The sequence below is a fragment of the Garra rufa genome, chromosome 19, assembly GCF_049309525.1.
Source record: "Garra rufa chromosome 19, GarRuf1.0, whole genome shotgun sequence".
NCBI classification, from domain to species: Eukaryota; Metazoa; Chordata; class Actinopteri; order Cypriniformes; family Cyprinidae; genus Garra; species Garra rufa.
In genome coordinates, this window is record NC_133379.1 from 30,943,149 (window position 1) to 30,966,173 (window position 23,025).

Consider the following 23,025-nt stretch of genomic DNA (forward strand, 5'->3'; position numbering starts at 1 on the left):
AAAATCTGGTATTAAGTATTTTATAAATATATAAGTTAACTTCGTGCACAATAAAGTCATCTTCCCACGGATGTCAAGAATTTCAATATCAAGTAAGCTCATTAAGTGCATATTACTGAAACAAAGTTTACCTAATGTGGCATGAATATAAAACACATGAATATGTAGCCTAATGCTATTTGCATTGTAAACACTCAACATGCATGAGAAAGCTGTGTGGATTAATGTATTATGCATTTCATCTTATGAATGTTCAGTGGTTTTACTGAAGGTGAAATTTTAATTAAGATTAAATGTATGGTTTGTGCACTTTTGGGAAATGCAAATATACACCTCACATTCCAAAAAACGTCCTCACCCAATGAGAAAACCAAGTTCATTCACAAATTCACCGTCAGCTGTGGCTTATTGTCTCAGGTGACCAATAGGAGAGGAGATGGTTAAGACCCCAGCCTCCAACTCCGATTGATTAGGAAAACCTGTGTGGGACAGGATCAGATTTGAGATTGGAAAGAGTTGGTGAGCTACTAACCCATTCTGGAGGCCTGATTGATGGCCGTCACACAAGGACTGCACACATTTCCAGGCTGGGACACAGTGTGGCTTTGAAATATACCTTGGTTTAGCTAAGTTTGGCATTTCTACAAAAACGTTCTGGCATGGAGCTATTGATCCCCGTTTGTTGATTATCTAAACCAACAACCTCAACGCTTTCTCGCTTGAAATCTAAGAACTTATTTTTGTGGGAAGATGACGGAGAGAGCACAGAGCCCGACAGGAGCAGACTGCAGACCATACGAGATCAACAGGGCCATGTATTCTCAAGCCCCGGGCCTGGATGGACTTGGCGGTGCGTCTTTGCAGTTCGCGCACGGCATGCTTCAGGATCCAAGCTTGCTTTTTAACAAAGCCCACTTCAATGGAATCAACACTGCGACACACCAAACCTTCTTTCCATTTCCAGGCGATTTTAAAACGAACGATCTGCAAGGTGATTTTGCGCAACCCAAACATTGGTACCCGTTTGCTGCACCCGAGTTCACTGGACAGGTCGCGGGAGTGACTGCGGCCACCCAGCCAGCAAACATCAGCCCACCTATCGCTGAAACCAGGGAACAAATCAAGATTCCAGCTGAGGTGAAAACCGAAAAAGATGTTGATGAATATGCCAATGAAGAAAACAAGCAGACCTCACAATATAATCTGACTCCCGGGGCATCATCTGTACCCACCGGGGTGAACTATTACACACCCTGGAATCCCTCGTTTTGGCCTGGACTGTCTCATATCACGGCCCCCGCTAATATTTCTCAAGCTCCCCCTACTCCCTCCGCATCATCCCCATCTCTATCTCCATCTCCACCCGGAAACGGTTTCGGAAGCCCGGGGTTTTTTAACGGAGGCTCCGCGCAAAACATCCCTTCTGGTCAGGCGCAAAGCGCAGCCAGGAGCAGCGGCTCCTCCAGTGGAGGGTGCAGTGATTCTGAGGAGGAGGTAAGGGATTTGGCTTAATTTTACGGTTAATTTAGATATACACTAGTTATTTGAGTATAACTTAACAACTTGTCATTTATGTTTGTAGGAGAATCTGACTACAGAAGACTTGGAACAGTTTGCTAAAGAGCTCAAACATAAGCGCATCACTCTGGGATTCACGCAGGCAGACGTGGGACTCGCACTGGGAAATCTATATGGTGAGTTTGAGGACTTTAATATCCATCAGGCTATATAAGTGCAGGAATGTAACTGTTTCAAGCTAACTGTTTAAACTTTTGTGTCTAGGCAAAATGTTCAGTCAGACGACAATCTGCCGCTTTGAGGCTCTTCAACTTAGTTTCAAGAACATGTGCAAACTGAAGCCGCTGCTCCAGAGGTGGTTGAACGAAGCAGAGACTTCCGAAAACCCCCAGGATGTAAGTACGATTTGTTACTGTAGAGGGCGCTCAAAATGGCGGCGTCTGTCATTGAACTTGATGCTAGTTTACCTCAGTCACGTCTTTACTAAGACACGCAGTGACTGTATGAGAGCCTGGACAACAAAACCAGTCATAATGGCCAAGTTTTTGAAATTGAGATGTATACAATATCCGAAAGCTAAATAAACAAGCATTCAATTGATGTATGGTTTGTTAGGATAGGATAATATTTGGCAGAGATGCAACTATTTGAGAAACTGAATTCTAATCTGATCAAAATATTAAGAAAATCGTTTTCCAAGTTAGTATAAATGAAGTTTTTAACAATGCATATTAGGCTGCTAATCAAAAATTAAGCTTTGATATATTTACAGTAGGACATTTACAAGATCTCCATGGAACATGGTCTGAATATCCTAATGATTTTTGGCATAAAAGAAAAATGTATGATTTTGACCCATACAATGTATTTTTGGCTAGTGTTACAAATATACCCGTGCTAATTAAGACTGGTTTTGTGGTTCAGGGTCACATTTGGAATAGAATGTGAAACGGTTAAACTAAAACTCTTATCACTGTATATGTAGTATACATTGAGCTTTTCAGGTGTGTGCTACATCGTTACACGATTTCTTCATATTGTATGTATGATTTTTACCATTTAATTACCTCAGAAACAAACAATCAGAATTTGAAATGATCAGAAAATGTCCTATATTCTAGCCATCATAACTCTTTGGCAAGCAAATGTACATTTTCTCAATGACAAACTGATGGTAATAGGCTTAATATTTCACCTGCCTGACCGGAAATAAAAACGAACACAAGTGTTTTTAAGATTCTTGCCCTTTAAATTCTGGTTCAGTTTGGCCAACCACAAACACCTTTTGTTCCTTAGACAGTTTTTTGCACTCTTCTTGATTTGTTTTACCTTTTAGCAGTCCATAGTAGTCCAAATTAGTACAGTCCAAAACATGACAATAATTGATGATTTTCAGCAGCAATAATCAGCAAACTATGCAAGCTTTGTTAGTTTCAGTGGCATTATTTACATTCAGTGCCGCCAATAAAACCGATTGATGTGTTGTGAAAACAGTCTATACGGTCATTTGACTAGTAAGCATGGCCTATAAAGTGTCCTAGAATTGGTGTAATTGCAAATTTAGTTTGTTTTAAATCTTATTTCTAACGTACCCCTCGAGAATGTGTCTCATTGCCTGTTTTTCGATATCTTCCAGATGTACAAAATTGAACGGGTGTTCGTCGACACAAGAAAAAGAAAACGAAGGACTAGTTTGGAAGGCACAGTCCGTTCCGCTCTGGAGTCGTACTTTGTGAAGTGCCCCAAACCCAACACTCTGGAGATCACACACATATCTGACGACCTAGGCCTGGAAAGAGATGTAAGCATGCATCAAAGTCTTTGGATCAAGCATATTCAGTGCTTCTAGAATCAATTTGACCTAAACCATGTCCTTTTTTTTTTTTTTTTTTTTTTTTTTCTTTAGGTAGTACGTGTGTGGTTTTGCAACCGTAGGCAAAAGGGAAAACGTCTAGCGCTGCCCTTCGATGACGATTGCGCCGAAGCATATTACGAGCAGAGTCCACCACCTCCGCCCCACATGGGTGGCACAGCCCTTCCAGGGCAAGGCTATCCTGGACCAACCCATCCCGGAGGAGCCCCCGCCCTATACATGCCATCCCTTCACCGACCGGAGGTGTTTAAAAACGCCCTGCATCCTGGACTGGTGGGTCACCTCACCAGCTAAACAGGTGCTAGCTAAATTTTAAATGGATGCTCCAGGCCAAGCTATGGAGCGAATCAGTCATATGATTTATTTTTATGTAAACACTGCATGTTTATGTGCCTTGGGACTCTCTGATTGTATAGACCATGCACACTAGCAGCCTGCCTTGTTGAACTAAAGCGTTTGCACATGAAGTCATAGTTTCAGATATGGTTTTTACAGTTGTTTTTATGACTTTTTGCTCCTGTATCAATTTTATGTACATATGTTTGTCTTATCGTTCAATATGTGATGATTCCAAAAGTATATTTCCATATGTCTTCATATTTTGTAGCTTTTCTCCACCTATCTGTGTGAACTGGCAGCAAATTCAAGACTTCATGAGCTTTGCTAATTACTTGGTTTTTAAAGAGATGGATTTTTTTAAATACAATTTGGAGGAGACCTTTTTTTTATATGGTTTGGAAGGACATCAGTCACTGTTCTTTTTCTCTAAATGCTTGCACTCTTCCATCTCAACTTGAAAATAATTCTAGGTATAATATCTTTTTATCAGGGTGATAGATGAAATTTGCTGCCGGTTTGAAAGCCTCTCTGTGGAGGTTGTGTGCCTTATCTTTTGGTGTTTAACTGTTTATCGTGCATGCTCATCCCTATGCAATGTAAATGAAAGCCATATTTGATAATTTATTGAAAAACTGCTCAACACATACAATATCACTGGGTAGCAATTAAACCATTTCCATTGACAGTCACTTCTTGTTTGTTTTTGGGACTGAATCAACCCGTTGTTCTTGCACTTGATTTACAGAGTTGGTTTAAAATCCATGTTTTGCTTTAGGATCCAGCTTTTTAACTATATCAATTGGCAATCCAGTGCTGAACTAAAATCTAATCTGATAATTCAATGCAAAAGTTTTTTTTTTTAAATTAGCATTCACATTTGACACTTTAAAGAAGATATTTTAAAATTTAGCTGGTTTGCTTGCAAACATTTGCTCCATCCTTCAAGAATTCTTATACACAGGATATATAAGCATGTTGACAGGAGAGGAAGCAGGGTTTGCAGATTGTGGTTTCAGTTTAGCCCCAGCAGCATAGATTGTGACAGAACTTCTGTGTTTTTATGCTTGCACAGGTGCACACCAATGGTCCTTAGTGGTTTTACACATGCAGTTATCTGCAAAATGTTTGTTTTGCCAGAATAAGAGGGTACATACAAAATGCATGTTGTTGTTTTTTTTAGTACTGACCTGAATAAGATATTTCACATAAAATACACTTGCATATAGTCCACGAGAGAAAATAATAGTTTAATTTATTAAAAAAAAAAAAATTACCTGAATGTTCCACAGCTTTTTGTTTAGTGATTGTTTATGAGTCTCTTGTTTGTCCTGAACAGTTAAACTGCCTGCTGTGCTTAAGGAAAAATCCTTTAGGTTCCACAAATTGTTTGGTTTTTCAGGATTTTGTGCATTTGAACCCTTTCCAAGAATTACTATGATTTTGAGGGACTCCTACGCAGCTATTACAGAAGGTTCAAACGCTCACTGAAGCTTAAGAAAAGCAATGCATTAAGAGCTGGGGGTGAAAACTTTTGAACAGAATGAAGATGTGTACATTTTTCTTATTTTGCCCCCCATTTATTACTGCCCTTTAGAAGATACTTGCATGTTTCCCAGAGGACAAAATAAGTCAAATTTACCCTGATCTTCATATTCAAAAAGTTTTCACTCTTACTGCACTCATAAGGATCTTAATGCATCGTGTTTTCTTAAGTATTAATGAGCGTGGAACTTTTGAACTGGGTCATTTTATAAATTTCACTACTATTTTCTCTTGTGGATTATATGTAAACATCCTCTGTGTGAAATGTCTTCAGGTCAGTACTAAATACAAAATAGCGTGCGTTTTGTATGGTTCCACTTATTTTGCAGATTCTGCAAGGTTGATGTAAACTTTTGACTTCAACTGTAAATGTCACTGATGCTGTCAGTATGAATTCAAATAAAATATTGCATCATGTTACCCGTAAAGTGCAAAGGCATTCTGCTGCTCTGTATAGTCCTGTTTTTTAAACTTAAAAAGCGTTCTCTGTGAATGCCCCATTTAGGGGCTACTCACCTAGAACACAATTTTGCATTCTACTGCACTGCGTTCTAAAAATAGCTTTTGACCTTTTGTTTTTTCCATTTCACTAACTTGACTCACGTTTTTGCATTCAACTGATTTTTTTAATACAGTTTTTATTTGTAAACATGCTAGATGGCTGCCTTTGCATTTTGCACAAGACAGCATTTAAAAATGCAGCTTTCTAATAGCACCTTAATTCTAGACCTTATTGCATTTTTTCAATCCACTAGCCTGTTGCTTGTTTTTTGTGCATTTTTTGCTTTCCATCATGCTGCTTTTCAACTTTTTTCTATGAAAACATGCGCTAGATGACCGTTGTGCTTGTATGCTTGAGTGTTGCCATCAAGCTAAAAGAAGTTCAACTTTGCATTGTTTCAAACCACGGATCTTGTATTTTTCTACTCTATTATCCACTGTTTTTTCTCCGTAAGAACAAGTGCGGCCATTTACAAATTTAATGGGTATTTTTAGCTGTACAAAACAGCTTGTTTTGCTGCTTGATATTGCAAATAGATGTGTCTTACCATATTATTTTAAGGGGAGACACTGCAGGCAAAAACGCTGTTTTTTCATGCACCTGTCAAATTTGAGATTTTGGGCTTTTTGCTTTTTCATAAAGTGTTTTTTCAGACCAGTGGACGAAAACACCCAAAAGACACTGTTAAGTGTTTCTTTTATAGCACGTTATCTATTTGTGTCAATAGATTTCAATTACAATTTTTTTTAAAAGCCGTTTTCTTAAAATGATTTTTTTTCCTACACTGAGCCATAAATCTAGCACTAACACATACCAAACTTTACATTTTTATTCCTGTCTATATGCTGAAAGTTTTTACAGAGGGATTTGTTCATATACAATTAGCTTGATTACATACAAAATTTTACTCCCCCAAAAATGCTGAAGAAATACATGGCTTTATGGAGTAACAAAAAAAAAATTAAGGAGTAAACAAAATGAGATACCCAAAATAATCCCCTCTGTAAAGACATTTGACTCTAATATGTCAAAAAAAATTAAACAAGAATTTCGACTTTCGACTGACTTGATCGACTGTTTCGATTTTTGTACTAGAAATGTATGCAAACTAGTGCATATTTCATTAAATAATACCTCATTTGCATATTTAAACCTAACATTTTACAAAACCTTTTTTCTTATCAATGTAATTAATCATCTGGTTAAGTAAGGTGATAACTATTGGTTCATTTTATTTACCCTATTCACCTGCAGAGTCTCGCCTTTATTATTATTATCGTATTATCTTAATTATGAACACACTGGTTTGTAGTGCAAACAGTGTAGTAAAGTTTTACCATTTACTGCACATTGTTATTCTTCTCATCATTTTCACTACAGCGGATAATAAACCGTAAGTCTGACCCATAGGCCTACTTCCACGCTGGTGGATATTCAAAAACACATCTTGTGTAAACCACCCCTTAAAATGTCATGTTACCACTTTTTCCACTTTCTCAAATCCTCATAAACCTTATGACTTGGAAATTGTCTGTATATGGGACAGATATTGCACAGCCTTTCTCTCCAGTCTGTATATAATTTAACTGTATAGTCTTGTCTCCAGGTAAAATATGCATTATACCTCACCGGATCTTCAATCAGGCCTCTTAAATACTCAGCTAGGGCCTTAACAGATTTAAAATCATCCACATGGATGAAGGAATTCGGAGGCGCCACGGCTTCATAGTCTCTGCGTGGCGGTCCCAGCACCACTGGGACGGTCCCAGCCTGGAAAGCGTTTCTCCAAAGCTTCTCAGTGATATAATGTGGCGACTGTATGTTTTCAAAGGCTAGGTAGAAATAACAGCGTGAAATCGTTGGAAGCAGCGCCTCCTTCGGTAAAGGTTTGTTGGCCATAAGGCCATACAGTTGCACTTTGAGGTTCTTGTTCAGCTCTTGAAACACAGCGCTCCTCTTATGCCATTTTTGGTAGTTGCTAACCACCCAACAGGCTTCGTAATTCTTGTTTTTTGTTGTTACAACGTCTAATCCTTGTTTACTCCTCTGTAACAGCTTCCCATAAGGCACAGTAATGTCAGCATGAGGGTGATACGACATGGTGAGGTTGAAAAGGTTGTTGTATGACGACAAGGTTCCGATGTTTTCTGGGGCTTCTAATGAAAGCCATACCCACCTCTGTTTGGCGGGCCGATGGAGGTGCACTGGAAGGTGCTGTTTACGCAAACTTAGCTCAAAGTGATGGAAAACCACTAGATCGGCACTCTCATAGAGAGTGCGATTGTCCACTAGCACACATCCAGAGATGCCGTAGTCCCTCAAACACACGTCCCCCTCAAGACTGTACCGGATGCCGTATGGCCAGTGCCAAAACAGGATGGTGATATTGTTTGGGAGTGATGCATTGCTCCAATTCAGATGTTGTTCTTGTTGTTGTTGTTTGTCAACCACCAGCAACAAAGTGTAGATAAAGCTGATGGTCAGGAACAAAACAAAGAGCGCCTTGGAGGGTTGAAGATGCCTTTTTTTCCACTTTGCCATACATTGTACACTGGAGCCCATATGCGTGCTATGGAAGTAGAAGAAATGGGCGTTAGTTTGTTGTTTTGTTATATTTCTTATATAACTTGTGGTTTTGTCAAAGTCAGTATCCATGTCATTTTCTTCCTTCCTGTAGATGACAAGAGGAGTGACCAGTAGAGGGAGTGTCTCCTCACTCAACCAGAATCCCTGGCTCTCTATCTCGCTTTCTATGTTTTTCAGACAAGAAATTGTAATGTCAAGCAAATGATGTTAAAATGAACACTAGCGCTTCAGGAAATAACACATTCTTATTCCCCTTTTTTTCTTTCCTAATGTGGCATCTGTGCAAAAAAGCAGAGAATGGCTTAGTATCGGTGATATTTATTATTTTTACACTATTATAGTATTTATTTAGATTTCAAATCAGCTTTTATTCTTATATTCAGTTTTTATTTTAGTTTGTGCTTTTGTCATTTTTATTAGTTTTTTTTAGTATTTCTATTTAGCTGTAATTTATATTTATTTTTAATCTTTTTACCAGTCAAAAGTTTTTGAACAGTAAGATTTTTAATGTTTTTTAAAGTCTCTTCTGCTCATCAAGCCCATATTTGAGCCAAAGTACAGTAAAAACAGTACATTTCTGAAAATTTTTTACTATTTATAATAACTGTTTTCTATATGAATATGTTTTAAAATGTCATTTATTCCTGTGATCAAAGCTGAATTTTCAGCATCATTACTCCAGTCTTCGTTGTCACATGATCCTTTAGAAATCATTCTAATATGCTGATCTGTTCAAGAAACTTTTAGTATTTAGTACTTTTACTATTATCAATATTTAAAACAGTTTAATTTTTTTTTTTCAGGAATATTTGATGAATGTAAAGATCTGGAGATCAGCATTTATCTGAAATAAAAAGCTTTTGTAACATTATACACTATACCATTCAAAAAAACAATGGAATTATAGAAATTTATCCTGCAAGGATGTTTTAAATTGATCAAAGGTGATGATAAAGACATGCATAATGTTACAAAAGATTTCTATTTCAGATAAATGCTGTTCTTCTGAACTTTTTATTCATCTAAGAAACCTGAAAAAAATTCTACTCAGCTGTTTTCAACATGTTTTTTGAGCAACAAATCAAAATATTAGAATGATTTCTGATGGATCATGTGACTAGGAGTAATCCAGCTTTAAAATCACAGGAATAAATTACATTTTAAAATTTATTCAAATAGAAAACAGTTATTTTAAATAGTAAAAATATTTAAAAAAATTATACTGCTTTTGCTGTACTTTGGATCAAATTCAAGTTCACATGACCAGACAAATATTTTAGTAATTCCCCTTTCATCAGACACTTTTGCTCACACAAATTAATAAATTAATAGTGACTGACTACATCTGCCAATATAGTACTTCTACTTTGTACTTTTGTGTACTACTGCCAAAAATACATATGCACAATTTTTCTGTCATTTTTGTTTCATAAGCATGTAGCTGTGGCTGTACAGTAAAGGATGATGCATCACATTCCAGCAAAAAAGAACAAAGAATTTTGCACTGACGATATCTGCTTTGTACTTCAGAATGGTACGAGAAAGAAGAACATAAAAGACAAATGCATGCATGAAAACTGCAAAAGATCTAAAGAAAAACAAAAGCACATTAAAAGATCAAGCAAAGGTAGTATTCTTACCTGTGTCTGGTGAACGCGTGTTGTGGGGAAGACCGCAGCTGTCGAGCTGTCGCAAATGTGATGTGGAGGATAGGTGGAGACCAGTCCTGTCATTTAGTGATCTTTTAGGAAACAAGAGCTTCCTGTTAAGATCACTTTTATTTCATGTTCTTCCTCTCTTTTACATGCCTTCCCCTCCCATTTTGTATCGCCCCTTGATCATTAAAGCATCCTACTTGCCACATTTCCTTATTAACAGGTCAAAATTGTAAAACACAAAGTATGCAATTCAAAGAACACATTCTAATAATGTGATGTTTATTACCTGACAGGGCCTTTAATGTTATATAATCAAGCTAAGCATTCATTTACTACAAATTGTGGGTAAAAGAGCAAACCGAAACGTGGCATAAGCATCATATATCAGTGCGTGTATCAGTGTCGTTGTGGTTTCTTAACTCTGTGCAAAGGGCACTAAAATACTACAGAAGAAGGAAGTGAGTGTTTACGAAACCTTTGGCTCACGCTAACACATTCATCCTCTTCTTGTTGCGTCTGTGCCTTTATTTAAATAGAGAAGTTAAAAATGACTGTTGCAAACCTTAATGTTTAATGTCCCCCAAGAAAAAAAGAACAAAAAAGTTCTTTTGAGATTATACATCTACTCTATTATAGCAAATAACAAATTCAAAGAGAGAGAGAGAGAGAGACAAAGCAAATATCAAAACTTGTTGGATAATGACAATTTTTCTTTTGTAGAGCTGCCTTATTAGCTGAATCAAATCTACACCGAAGCCATAGAGCTGCTTATAGAGTGTTTTGGTGGCATTGAACATAAACAACGCCACTTCTGAAACTCACATATTTTGCTAATTATTGCAGCTGAAAATGGTCAATAGTTGTCATGATTTGGGATGTACTAATCGGTCGGACTGGAAAAAACGTCTGGAGTACTATAGACTGCCAAAAGTTATAACAAATCAAGGTACTGAGTGCAAAAAACTGTCTGAGGAACAAAAGGCGTTTGTGGTTGGCCAAAGTGAACCAGGATTTCCAGGGTGAGACTCTTGACGACATTCATGTTTGTTCTTATCATTTCCGGCCAGGTAGGTGAAATATTGTCCCCTTTCCTGCTCACTAAGTCCTTCTCTATATGATTTAGTAGCTTCCACACATTTCTTAATAGAACAATGTATTCAGTAGTACATTAACCGTGCAATCAATGCTGTTGTTTACATCTGAGTATCTCCAATATGGCCCAGCATCCAGGTAACTGACCAAACGGTGACGTAAGTACAGACCCTCTAGATGAATAACGCTTGTTTCATAAATTGATTAACTTTGCACTACACTGAATCATCACTTAACTGGAAAACATAACTATTTTGCAAGGTGGTGTTTCGTATGAATTCACATGATGTGAATTGTACAAAAATATAACCATGAAGGCTCTAAACAAAACCGTTAAATGGGCGCCAGCAGATTGGACGAAAATTAGATCGGAAATTCATACGAATTAGCCTTTAATAATTAAAACATAAAATGGCTAAAGGTTGTGTTAATGACACTTTTATTATCAGCTATTTTACCATTGAACTGAACTTCGCAACATTACACCCCTTATGAAAATGAACCATGGTTTTGTAGTAAAACTCTACCCAGTAATGGGAATAAAGGCATTACTAACGGCATTACTTTTTCCCGTTACAACGCCGTTACCGTTACTGACAATAAAATACGGCGTTACTATAACTGAACTCACTGAAAGCGGTTTTCATCCGAGTAGGCACTCTCTCATCAGCCATAGGACCTGCAAAGCTGCACATCGCATCGCGTTGCGTTCTTCTACTGAGGTAAATCCTGGCTTCCAGTAACAAAAGTAGTCGAGATGAACTTGATGAATGTTCACGCTTGTTTACGGAGATTATGTGTGCGTTTACAGGTTAAAAATGTGAAAAAGCGGAGCCGCTCGTGGGCGTGATTACATTAAAGATGAGTTTAAACGGAAAAACTGGAGCTCGCGTTGGTATCATACGGATTAGGCTACTTTATCAGTGAATATTTGTTTTCGACGTGACTTACTTCATTTAAAAGTAGACATTTCAAGCATTATATATTTCTTATGTCTGTAAAGTAGTTATTTGCTGAGATTCAGGTTGTTTTATTTAAGTGTCTGTGAAGAGAGGTGACGGAGACCAAGAACGCAGAGATCTTTATTTTACAAAAGTACATTGTTCTGTTGTTATTATGACTACACACAAAGAAAAGTAGAGCCTTTGCAGTTTCAAAGGATTCTTATATTATTATTATTTGTGAGATGTTTTCCATGTCCGCGGGTTGAAGCGACCCAAGTAGCCTACCATTTAGCCCCTGGAAGGTGTCTCCTACATTGTCCCACAGCAACATTAAAATAGTGTATATTAGTGTACAACGCTTTATTCATGTAACATGTTTAATATTAGGGGCATATTTGAACATTTTCTTTAACCCTCTGGGGTTCTTCGTTTTCCAGTCACACTCAGGGCCCTCACGGTCAAAAGTGACCGGACCCCTGAAATCATATTTTTTTTTTTCTTCAGTAAAATCAATCAAATGTATTTTTGTTCAATAATATTTTTTCTTTTTTTTCTGTGGTGTTTTGAGAGAATTTTATGATAATAATGAATATTTATGCAAAAAATATGATCTATTTTTCCCCATTGAATATAATAGATTTTTATATATAATATGTAATTTTTATTATTTTTTAATTAATGCTGTATTTCAGTTTAAAGTAGAGACCTGGCCTATAGAAAACAATTTTTTGAAGTCAGATTGGTGCCATCTGGTGGTGTAGTGAGCATAATTATCAAGCAATATCATATTTTAACCACTAGATGGATGCACTGCTCTCTGTAGATGTCAGTATTTTGTCTCTGTTCTGTTTTCCTAGTGTTTTTCCCCCATTGTTTCCTTATGATAATGGTTTAGTCCTGTGTTCCCCCCTTTTGGTTTTGTATTAGTTGGTTCAGTCTTGCCCATATTTGTATTTCCCCCTCGTCATCTCGTTATCTTGTTAGTTACCACGCCCCCGTTTCTGTGCATTTAAGTCTGTGTCTGATCACTTCCTGCTGTCCGTCGTTAATGTTACATGTGCTCATTTCTTGCTCCCGGTTTTTGTTTGTTCATTTTCAGTGTTTTCATTTAATAAACTTATATATATTCATTTACTCCGGTTCTCAACCCTGCCTGACTGTGACAGTAGAAGGGCTTGTGAATTCTAGTTGTTTTTGCACATCTTTGCCTTTTCAGGTTGTGGATTTTAATATATAATATGAGATTATCAAAGACTACTTTTTTTATTATTTGCCAAGTTTTTTGTTTGTTTGATTGGTTTATAATACAGTCAAACATGAACATTGCATTAGAAAGAGAACTAATTGAAAGCATTTTGTTACCCATTGTTTTAATTCTAACTTAATAAAAATGCAATTCTTTCAGTCATAACAATTTTTTATATTTTTAACCTTTTTATAATGAACATTTTCATTCAAATTATTATTTTTTAAATTCAATGAAAACAATAACTCTTATTTAGCACAGCAATTATGAACAGCAACAGCATTGGCAGCAAAATAACAGCAACAGTATAATTATCAAACAGTAAATGGAAAATAGAGAAATAAAAAAAGTATTTTAAATATCATCCTAACCCTATTTACATATTATGTGCATATTTTTTTACATATTCAATGAACAGTAACTCTTATTCAAAAGGCAACAGCAATTATGAACATAAAACTAAAATAACAGCAAAAGTATAATAATTATCAAACAGTAAATGGAAAATAGAGTTCAAGAGAGAGACATGTGTGTGACTTTTGCATTTTGGATCCAATGTCTCCCTTTTATTTGATTCATTGATTTTGTTTCACATATTCTCACATTTCTCTGTTACAGTCTCACCAGTCTCATATTTCCCTATGTGTGTGTGTGTGTGTGTGTGTGTGTGTGTGTGTGTGTGTGTGTGTGTGTGTGTGAGTGAGTGTATTGTGGTGTTTTGCACTCTTGATGTTTTAGAGAGTCACCCCTTCACTGTTGTATGCTTTTTTTCTTACATTGATTGCTTCTATTTCACACATTTCCCAAAATTAGCTTTTGAAATGACACGTTCATTTGTGCGTGTGCGTGTGTTTTTGTGTGTATAAGTGTGTGTGTGTGTGTGTGTGTGTGTGTGTGAGTGTATTGTAGTGTTTTGCACTCTTGATGTTTTAGAGAGTCACCCCTTCAATGTTGTGTGCTTTTTTTCTGCATTGTGGCTGATTTGTAGATTGTATGCACAAAAAAACTCTGTATTTTCATATTTTTGCCAATTTCCCATTCATTTCCTATGGCCGGTCATTTTGACCCGAAGGCCCTGAGTGTGACTATTTTTTTACGACCACTTAGACTTTTCAAATCCTGTCCCCAATTTTTTTGTGTTCATATACCAAGTACCATAAAAGTCACCAAGTTTCGTACCATTCCGATGAAGCTACGATTTTTAATTTTTTTTTTTTTAAATTCCAGTCAGAAATGACCGAAGAACCCTAGAGGGTTAAATAAAAAGTAACACAATAGTTACTTTCTCTGGTTGGCTGGTCTTAGCTGGTTTAAACTGGAAGTAGCTGGTTTTAGCTGGTCTCTCAGCCTGGCCAGGGTGGTCAGGCTGGTTTTAGCTGGTGGTCTCCCAGTCTGACCAGCTAAGACCAGCCTGACCAGCCTGCTGACCAGCTAAAACCAGCCTGGTTAACCAGCTAAAACCATTTTTTTTTCAGCAGGGTTTTATGATGATGTAACTCAGTTACTAACTCAGTTACTATTTGTAATAAGTAAGTAACTCTAATTACTGCCCAGCCCAACACTGGTAGTAACCATGTTTTTTTGTTTTTTTTTACCCTATTTATTACCATTTGTATAGGCCTAACCACAGTTTTACTAGAAATATCATGGTTAATCTATGGTTAGTGTAGCAAAACCATGGTTAATTTGTGGTTACCATGGTTTAACTATAGTAACCATGCATGTTTTTTTGGTTTTATTTGTAGTAAAACCAACATAGGTATACATTTTCGCAAAGGACTATTGAACTACACTAAATCAACACTAAACAAAACTGAGCTGAAAAATGACACCTGTGTATTTAGAGCTGCTGTACAGGTGAAATTATATTTGTTTCATAAATGAAGAATTTATAACATAATTAGGCCTGTGAATGTGATTTAACTTAAAGACAAGAAAACATAGATGAAACACTCAACTCTTCATATTCAAAGGCATTAGTATTAAATGTGTGTTTTCAGAACCCTCATCACTTATTTTTGACTCTTGCTTTAAACCACAGACCAAGCATTGCATCACAGCCCTGCTGATAAAATCAGCTGATCTCAGCAAGACTTTTTAGAAATGCTTATGTTGGTTGATCAACATGTTTTTTTCTGGTAAATGTGGTGGTTGACCAATGCTGTTTTGCAATAATGTAGGGATAACCGTGTAGTCATTTAGTCATCCTCATTTTAAATAAGTGTAACCTTATTTCTTCTGTGAAACATGAAAAAAAGGTATTTTGAAAAATGTCTTTTCTGTTTCTAACCCCACAGACTTTGCATGGGCAAAAACAACTGAAGCGTTCCTCAAAATATTTTTTATAAACTGTTTTCATTTTGTTTTTTTCTGTTGTATTGACGTGACAACAGAATGTACTCTAATGTTGATTGCCTCACATTTCCCAAATTTAACACTAGATGGCAGTGTTTCTTTTCTTTCTTTTTTTAAAGCAAACAAAAATGACCCTTGAACTCTCATTACCTGATTAAGGTGTATTCATTCACAAAACAATGGTTTTAAGGTAAGGTGTACTGTTGAAATTTCTGTGCTGCTGTAAAATTATAATATATTACAGTTTTTCCTCAGTTGCAGGTGTTTTGGCACATGCACGCAAATGAGTAAATAAAATAGTTTACACTTTGCTCTATAGCTAAATGCACATGAGTTGTTGATCAGAACTGATGAGTTGATTCTCAATTAAACTTCAAAACATTTTTTAATTGTGTGAGCCATCACATGCAAAATGATTCATTCAGTTATCAAAATCTGTCAGACATGCATGTATTTTCCATAAATATCCGACATGGAATGGTTGTAATGTCTTCTGGGTCATTCCATGTCAACTCAACCAGAGGTCCCCAGCTCAAATTTTTGATTTTGCTAATATTTATTCTGAAGAAAGATAGACATGTATAGTGATGAAAGCCAAAATATTAAATGTCACTGATAAATATTTACTGAGTAATCATGGCAGTTTTCATCTTAGATTCAGAGTCAAGTTATAGGGAGGTAAAAATGACTTCAGAAACATGACAGCATCATAATGCTATTTTTACACATAGATTGGTAGTTATATTAGTAAAATCTGTTGACTATAGCAATCTTTGTTGCATTATGTGCCAATGGTGATCATTAAAAAATGGGAAAACAACACTTTTCAAGTTTTTCTCCAAAGTTTGCAAGTCTATAACTCAAGAAGTATTAAAGATATCTTAATGCTCTTTTAGATATTAGGTCCTGACAAACTTTCCTTTTGGCATCTTTATTTTTAAAGCCCTATGAGATTCGGTTCCAGAGATATTGAAATTTTAATATGGCTCCAGGAGTAAAACGTTAAAATGTACACATATTCAGTGGTCATAAACCAAATGTGGGTCAGTTTGAAAAAATATGATACTTAGTTTGTTTTAAAGAGCAATGTCTGAAGAACAAATAATGTTAAAACTGGAGATGTATCTTGTTTCTTTCCATCAAGACAACTGCATTGAACATACCAGTCTGAGTGCCATAAATATTCTTTTTTCCAAGGTTTGCCTATACCTTAAGAAGTGTTAAAGATATAGCAATATGCTTTTAGATTCTAGTTGTTAAAGAAGTAGTTCACTTTCAGAACAAAAATTTAGAGATAATGTACTCACACCCCCTTGTCATCCAAGATGTTCATGTGTTTCTTTCTTCAGTCGTAAGGAAATTATGTTTTTTGAGGAAAACATTTCAGGATTTGCCCCGAGTTTGAACTTCCAAAATGCAAGGAAAGAACGGTCTTATCTAGCAAAACGATTGGTTGTTTTCTAATAAAAATTACAATTTATATACTTTTTAACCTCGAATGCTCATCTTGTCTAGCTCGGTGTGTACTCTGTGTAGAGATTAAAAAGTATATAAATTGTCCATTCTTCCTTGGCTGGAATCGTTTAGAGCCCTTTGAAACCGCATTTAAACTGCATTTTGGAAGTTCAAACTCGGGGGCACCATAGAAGTCCATTATATGGAGAGAAATCCTGAAATGTTTTCCTCAAAAAACATAATTTCTTTACGACTGAAGAAAGACATGAACATCTTGGATGACAAGGGGGTGAGCACATTATCTGTACATTTTTGTCCTGAAAGTGAACTACTCCTTTAATAAACTTTTCTTTTGGAATCTTAATTTTCAAGGCCCTAGATCATTAAGTTTCAGAGATATGGGGATCTCAGTGAGGTTCCATGTTTAGATTGTTGAAGGTTTCCCATTTTCAGTGGTCGAAAACCAAATGTTGGTAACCTTGTATACAGCTGATACTTATTTTATTTAAAGAATAATGTCCGAAGAAGAAATATTTTTGAAATTAGAAATGTATGTAAATAATTAAAGCTCTTTTTCAGGCACTATAAGAAACGTAAAAAATATTTAGTCTTATTTCATCTTTTTTCAAAGCCGCCATTTTAGTATTATTGTGAAGATAAGATTATAATGTTTTTTTTTTATCTGTAATTACCCTGGTCATTTTTCCAAGGGGTGATACCCTATTTTTCCAGATTAAAACAGGTTCAGTTGACATTTCTTTAATTCATTTTAGTTAAATGACTCAGACTATTTTGAACAAAAGCTGTGTGGTGATTCAGTACATTCGTCGTGTGCATTAACATGTAGTAGCTTGTGCTTGAATCAAATATTTTGGTTTATTTTTAAGCTACCAATAAGAGAATAGAGCTTTTAGCTCTACACCATATTTAAATTTGGCAGAACTGAACAGATTTAACCAAAAATCAGTGCATTAATGTAGTAAATGATTTTAAATCATAATGTTGGGATAATTCAAGGACATTGGTTCAGTGTGTCTAACATTTATGCATTTTGAAACAGTTGCCATGTGCCTTCTGTGAAAAACAAAAATGTTGGTGTGGTTAGAACATATCATACAAATAGAAACAATTAACATTCAAATTAATGATTTGTCATACACAGCTAAATGCCAGAGTTTATATGTCATACCTCATACCTGTCGTAAATTACTCTCTCCCGACCCTTTTTTCACTGGGAGTAACAAACAAAAATGCAGATCAAGGGTCAAAGTTCTTCAATACCTATCAATGTTATAGGAATTTAAAGCACCGTTACAGTTTCGATGCTACAGAATGTTTACCAAATAACTTTATCCACACAGAAAAATTCATTTTCATCAAAAGTCCAATATAAAAATTAAAAATTGTGGTCATTTACTTGCTTATTTTTTACACAGAGTTTAGCAGAATGGTAATTCTCATCTTTCACTGTATAAAAAGTGCAGCGTGAACATACTGTCAAGCGTCTTCTATGGTCTATGGAAGAAAAACAAAATCATATGTGTTTGAAACAACATGACGGTGTGTAAATGATAACAGATTTTCTATTTTTGGGTAAACTTGGGTAAAACAAAACTAAAGACAGTGTATATGACTACTAGCACTAGAGAATGATGGGAGTAGGACCGCACAGAGCAGTTTGGAGAGAAACTCGTCATGACTAAAGCAGCAGAGAATGAGGGAAGATACAGGTTGGACAGGTTCGTCCAGTGGGCTGGTATTCCAAACACTCAAGACCAATGGGGTGTGGTGGGAGTTTGGGTTCTCAAAGGGAAGCGACAGAAACTGCGGTCAGGAGAGGAAGGCGGAAAGCAGCTGCTTTTAGTACCATCGAGTACTACAGTTTAATTTTTCAGGGGTTAAAACAGGAGGCAGAAACATCCAGGTGTGAACACGTGAGGTAAAGAGGATTCTAAGGAGGCTTTGAGGTGGACTGATAAATTGGTAAATTGACCTGATACTCTTAAGTCAGCGAGAGATCCTGAGCGACTGAGACAACGCAGAAAGAGAAGGAGGCAGAGGAGGACCACAGATGGCTGAAGCAGCAAAAATTGAACTATTTGTCAAGGTCTGTGTTTAAACAGTCAAACGGGCTTAACTTGATTTTTAAGATATAAGACGTAAAGCTTTGTCTCTTATGATCTAACCTTTGCTCAAAATGGCTGTACTTCCAATCATTCCTATGACATAACCCTTGAAAACAACATCGAACTGGTCTCGCTGACTTTAGTACTTATGATAAAATCTCTAAAACATCTCTGAACGAAGATTACTTTAAGTAACAAAAACATGAACATCTTAATGTTGATGCCTGCTAATGTTGTGGTAATTTTTCAGGATGTAGTTCCATGTTAACATTAAATGTACACTAAATAATTTCCATTTGAGGTGTTTTAAAGATTTACTAACTGAATGTTGAATGTCTTCAGGCAAGCGATGATGGTGAAAGTGTTGGTAACTGCCCATTTTGTCAGCGGCTCTTCATGATTCTCTGGCTGAAGGGGGTCAACTTTACCCTCACCACAGTGGACATGAAGAGGTGAGAGATGTCAACATCAGGATAACAGTTCGTCTCAGAGTCCATCCCTTAGGAAAAAAAAAATCACAATGAAATCTCTTTAACATCTCAAAATTGAGTGTAAAATGACATCTACAGGAGATATTTTTCTCTGAAGAACAAAATCTGAATAATCTCTGCCCTTGTGTTTTAGAAGAGATCTCAACCATGTCTCAAACCTCGCTCAGTTTTGTTATCAAAAGTCAGAGATTTCAGTATGAACTCAAACATTTATCATCTAGGTATCTCATCGAGCTATGAAATAACCTCTGATGGATGTCATTTCCTCTGGGATATTCTGACCACAGCTGCTATATTTTCGTTGTTTTGAGGGCTGTACGTTAAAGCAACTCTATGTAGTTGTATTTTTCGCGACATTGGAGCCCCCTACAGTTAAACCAGTGAAATTTACTGTCGTAAATATATCACTTTAATAATAGTTGTAGACATACATTTGTTGCTGCCTTAAAGCAATCCGCCATTTTCTCGAAATTTCGTACGCAATAACGAACCATGCTCCCAAAAGGGTGGCGTTAGAGAAAGTCAGAAGCCATTTTCTTATTAGAAGTCAGTCTACTATCAGAATAATTTTGAAACTGATATTTAAAAGTAAAAAATAAAGGAAGGTAAATACACTAGAAATAGCCTACACTAGAATGTATTGCAGCACATCCACTTGTTTAGTACCTAAAAATGATTTTTTTAAATTAATTTTTCTGACTATTTATGTTTTCTTTGTTTCCAGAGCTCCAGAGGTACTAAAGGACTTGGCTCCAGGTTCTCAGCCCCCTTTCCTCATCTATGACGGAGAGGTCCGTACTGACACCAACAAAATTGAAGAGTTTCTGGAAGAGAAACTTGCTCCCCCACAGTAAGTATTCATAGCACCAGAGATTTCTTAAAAGAAAAAAATATTTTAATGTTTATAACAAATGCTATTTTTTAAAAATAAATTCAACCCTTTGTAATATAAAATCTAAAATGTTTGCACTATTTTTGTATTACAGGTATCCCAAGTTATGCTGCCGCTATAAGGAGTCAAACACGGCAGGAGATGACATCTTTCACAAATTCTCGGCATACATCAAAAACCCTAATCCTGGGCTCAATGACAGTAAGGGTCACCCTTCTCTGAAGTTATTTGGCTAGTGAACAGTAAAGTAAATGACCAGAAGGCAGCGAAACTTAGAAATTAGCTTCAAGGCTTGAAGTCATTTTACGTTTGAAATATGGAGGCTGTCACTTCTAAAGCATTTGGGAAAACCTGTTGCTCTAATTTGTATATAATATACTCAAAGATAGATAGATAGATAGATAGATAGATAGATAGATAGATAGATAGATAGATAGATGCATTTGAATATCAATATTTTAACAATTGTGTACTTTTCAGTGCTGGAGAAGAAATTTCTAAAGAGTTTGATGAAGTTGGATCAATACCTGTTGACTCCTCTTCCTCATGAACTGGACCACAATCCAGATTCATCCCAATCCACAAGACACTACCTGGACGGAAATGGGCTCTCTCTTGCTGACTGCAACCTGCTTCCAAAACTGCACATTGTCAAGGTTCTTGTCATTTTTTTTCTCATTTACATGGCAAATTATGTAAATTGTATAGTGTGGCACTTATATAATAGAGCTGTTATTTAGTATGAGTGGAGTGAAGTTTAATCTTCATTATGGTCATTAAACCTCATCTACTTGATAGATCTAAATGTTTTGTTGACTTTATAGGTGGTGTGCAAGAAGTACCGTGGTTTTGAGATTCCCAAGGAGCTAAAAGGCCTCACAAAGTACTTGGACAAAGCATACAAGGAGGACGTGTTTCACCTCACCTGTCCCAAAGACAAGGAGATTCTGCTTGCTTACCATTCAGTGGCCAAATATCTCAACAAGTAAAACTGGACTTCAAAGGAGGAGGAGGACAAAGATTGTATGGAATTTATTGTAAAGTTGTTGTTTTTTTTGTCTAGTGTGTACACAAAAACTGCCTTTCCCCCCTGAAAAGAAACAATAGAAACTATTACAGAAATTCTAATGGTTTTCACTACAAATACCACTACAAACCATTAACTTTTACTCATTAAAACCATTAAAAATGATTTCCTGTAGTGTGTTTTGGGACATATTCCATTAGGATTTAGTGGTTTAACAAGCCACCACTCGAATACCAATAGGGACAATTACAGTTTCCATTAAAACCAGTAAAGCCATTACAAATTCTGTGATGGTTTCTATTGTTTTTGTCAACAGGGTTATTATGTATTCTTAATGGGAATTTTGACTATGCAAGTATATTATGGGTGGAGGCTGTTTACGTTCATCATTTAAAAACCACATTTGTGAATACCAGATGCCTGCCTTATTTGTTCCTGCCATTTTTAGTATTTAAATGTGTGTCGCTTTTGTGTGTGGTTTTGATGGATTACTTTTGTTTGATAGCCACTCATTTAGAAACGTCTGTGAATGTTGTTTTTTACAGGCTGTGTGAAATGAGACATGTAATTGGTCTGAAATTCTACCCCATGAGAAAAAAGAAGACAAAGCACTAGACTAGACAACTCTTACAATGATGTTATTGATGTCAAAGGACACTCTTGAAACGTCCTGAATGTATAACATGGCTTGCAAATGAATAAACTTTTTATGGAAGAAAAGTGCTCTGTTTGATTGCATTTGGTCAAACTAAGGGAACTAACAGAAACATGAATGTACACTGAATTGGCTCACCACTTTTCCTACTGTCGACAAAACAAAACACTGGCTGTTAGCAGAGTTGGGTAGTAACTCCTAATCAGATTAGGAGTTAAAATACTCCTAATCAGACTGCTTATAACATAATAGCAATACATTATTCATAATTTATTGATTCTTCCTAATTCCTCTTTTTCATCTTTTGAAATTTCCTTTCTAAAATAGCATACAGCTTTTATACATTCAGAAAGTCTTCAAGTATTGTAGACATTCACATAAAGATCACTAGCCAGGTGGCAACACAGCATTTGACCACTGGATTTACAAAAAAATCATTTCAGGTTTAAGAGGTGTTTCCATATCGCATCAACTACTGATGAACACATTGATTTGTATGTGAATATCACTATGTAGGTTATTTAACCACGTATTTCTGTCTTTGGAAGGCTTTTCGTCTTTCAAACCCATTAAAATGCATAAATTCACAAACTTTTTTGTCATCTGATCCTCTTTCACCTAATATATTTACTTGAAGTTCCCCTGATATTTTAAAATAAATATTTTAATAGTTAGGTATCACATTTGCATGTTCATTGGTCCTCTGACGTTGGTTATGGTCACA

General features: G+C 36.1%; 3 protein-coding genes across 3 annotated transcripts; 2 read left to right on the forward strand and 1 right to left on the reverse strand.

The window, feature by feature from the left end:
* The first annotated feature begins 750 nt into the window (after positions 1-750).
* Positions 751-3,685, forward strand: LOC141292954 (POU domain, class 5, transcription factor 1-like). The gene is made up of 5 exons (XM_073825002.1): positions 751-1,494; positions 1,583-1,694; positions 1,783-1,913; positions 3,155-3,319; positions 3,425-3,685. The coding sequence occupies exons 1-5, from the start codon at positions 751-753 to the stop codon at positions 3,683-3,685; spliced, it is 1,413 nt and encodes a 470-aa protein (XP_073681103.1).
* Positions 3,686-6,713: 3,028 nt separating this feature from the next.
* Positions 6,714-8,335, reverse strand: fut7 (fucosyltransferase 7 (alpha (1,3) fucosyltransferase)). The gene has a single exon (XM_073825191.1). The coding sequence runs from the start codon at positions 8,313-8,315 to the stop codon at positions 7,251-7,253; it is 1,065 nt and encodes a 354-aa protein (XP_073681292.1). The 5' UTR covers positions 8,316-8,335; the 3' UTR covers positions 6,714-7,250.
* A 10,602-nt stretch (positions 8,336-18,937) lies between these two features.
* On the forward strand, positions 18,938-22,366 carry clic3 (chloride intracellular channel 3). Its single transcript, XM_073824729.1, has 6 exons — positions 18,938-19,217; positions 19,579-19,688; positions 20,452-20,577; positions 20,714-20,820; positions 21,100-21,275; positions 21,444-22,366. Exons 1-6 carry the CDS (start codon positions 19,182-19,184, stop codon positions 21,606-21,608), a joined length of 720 nt encoding a protein of 239 aa, XP_073680830.1. The 5' UTR covers positions 18,938-19,181; the 3' UTR covers positions 21,609-22,366.
* Positions 22,367-23,025: the final 659 nt, after the last annotated feature.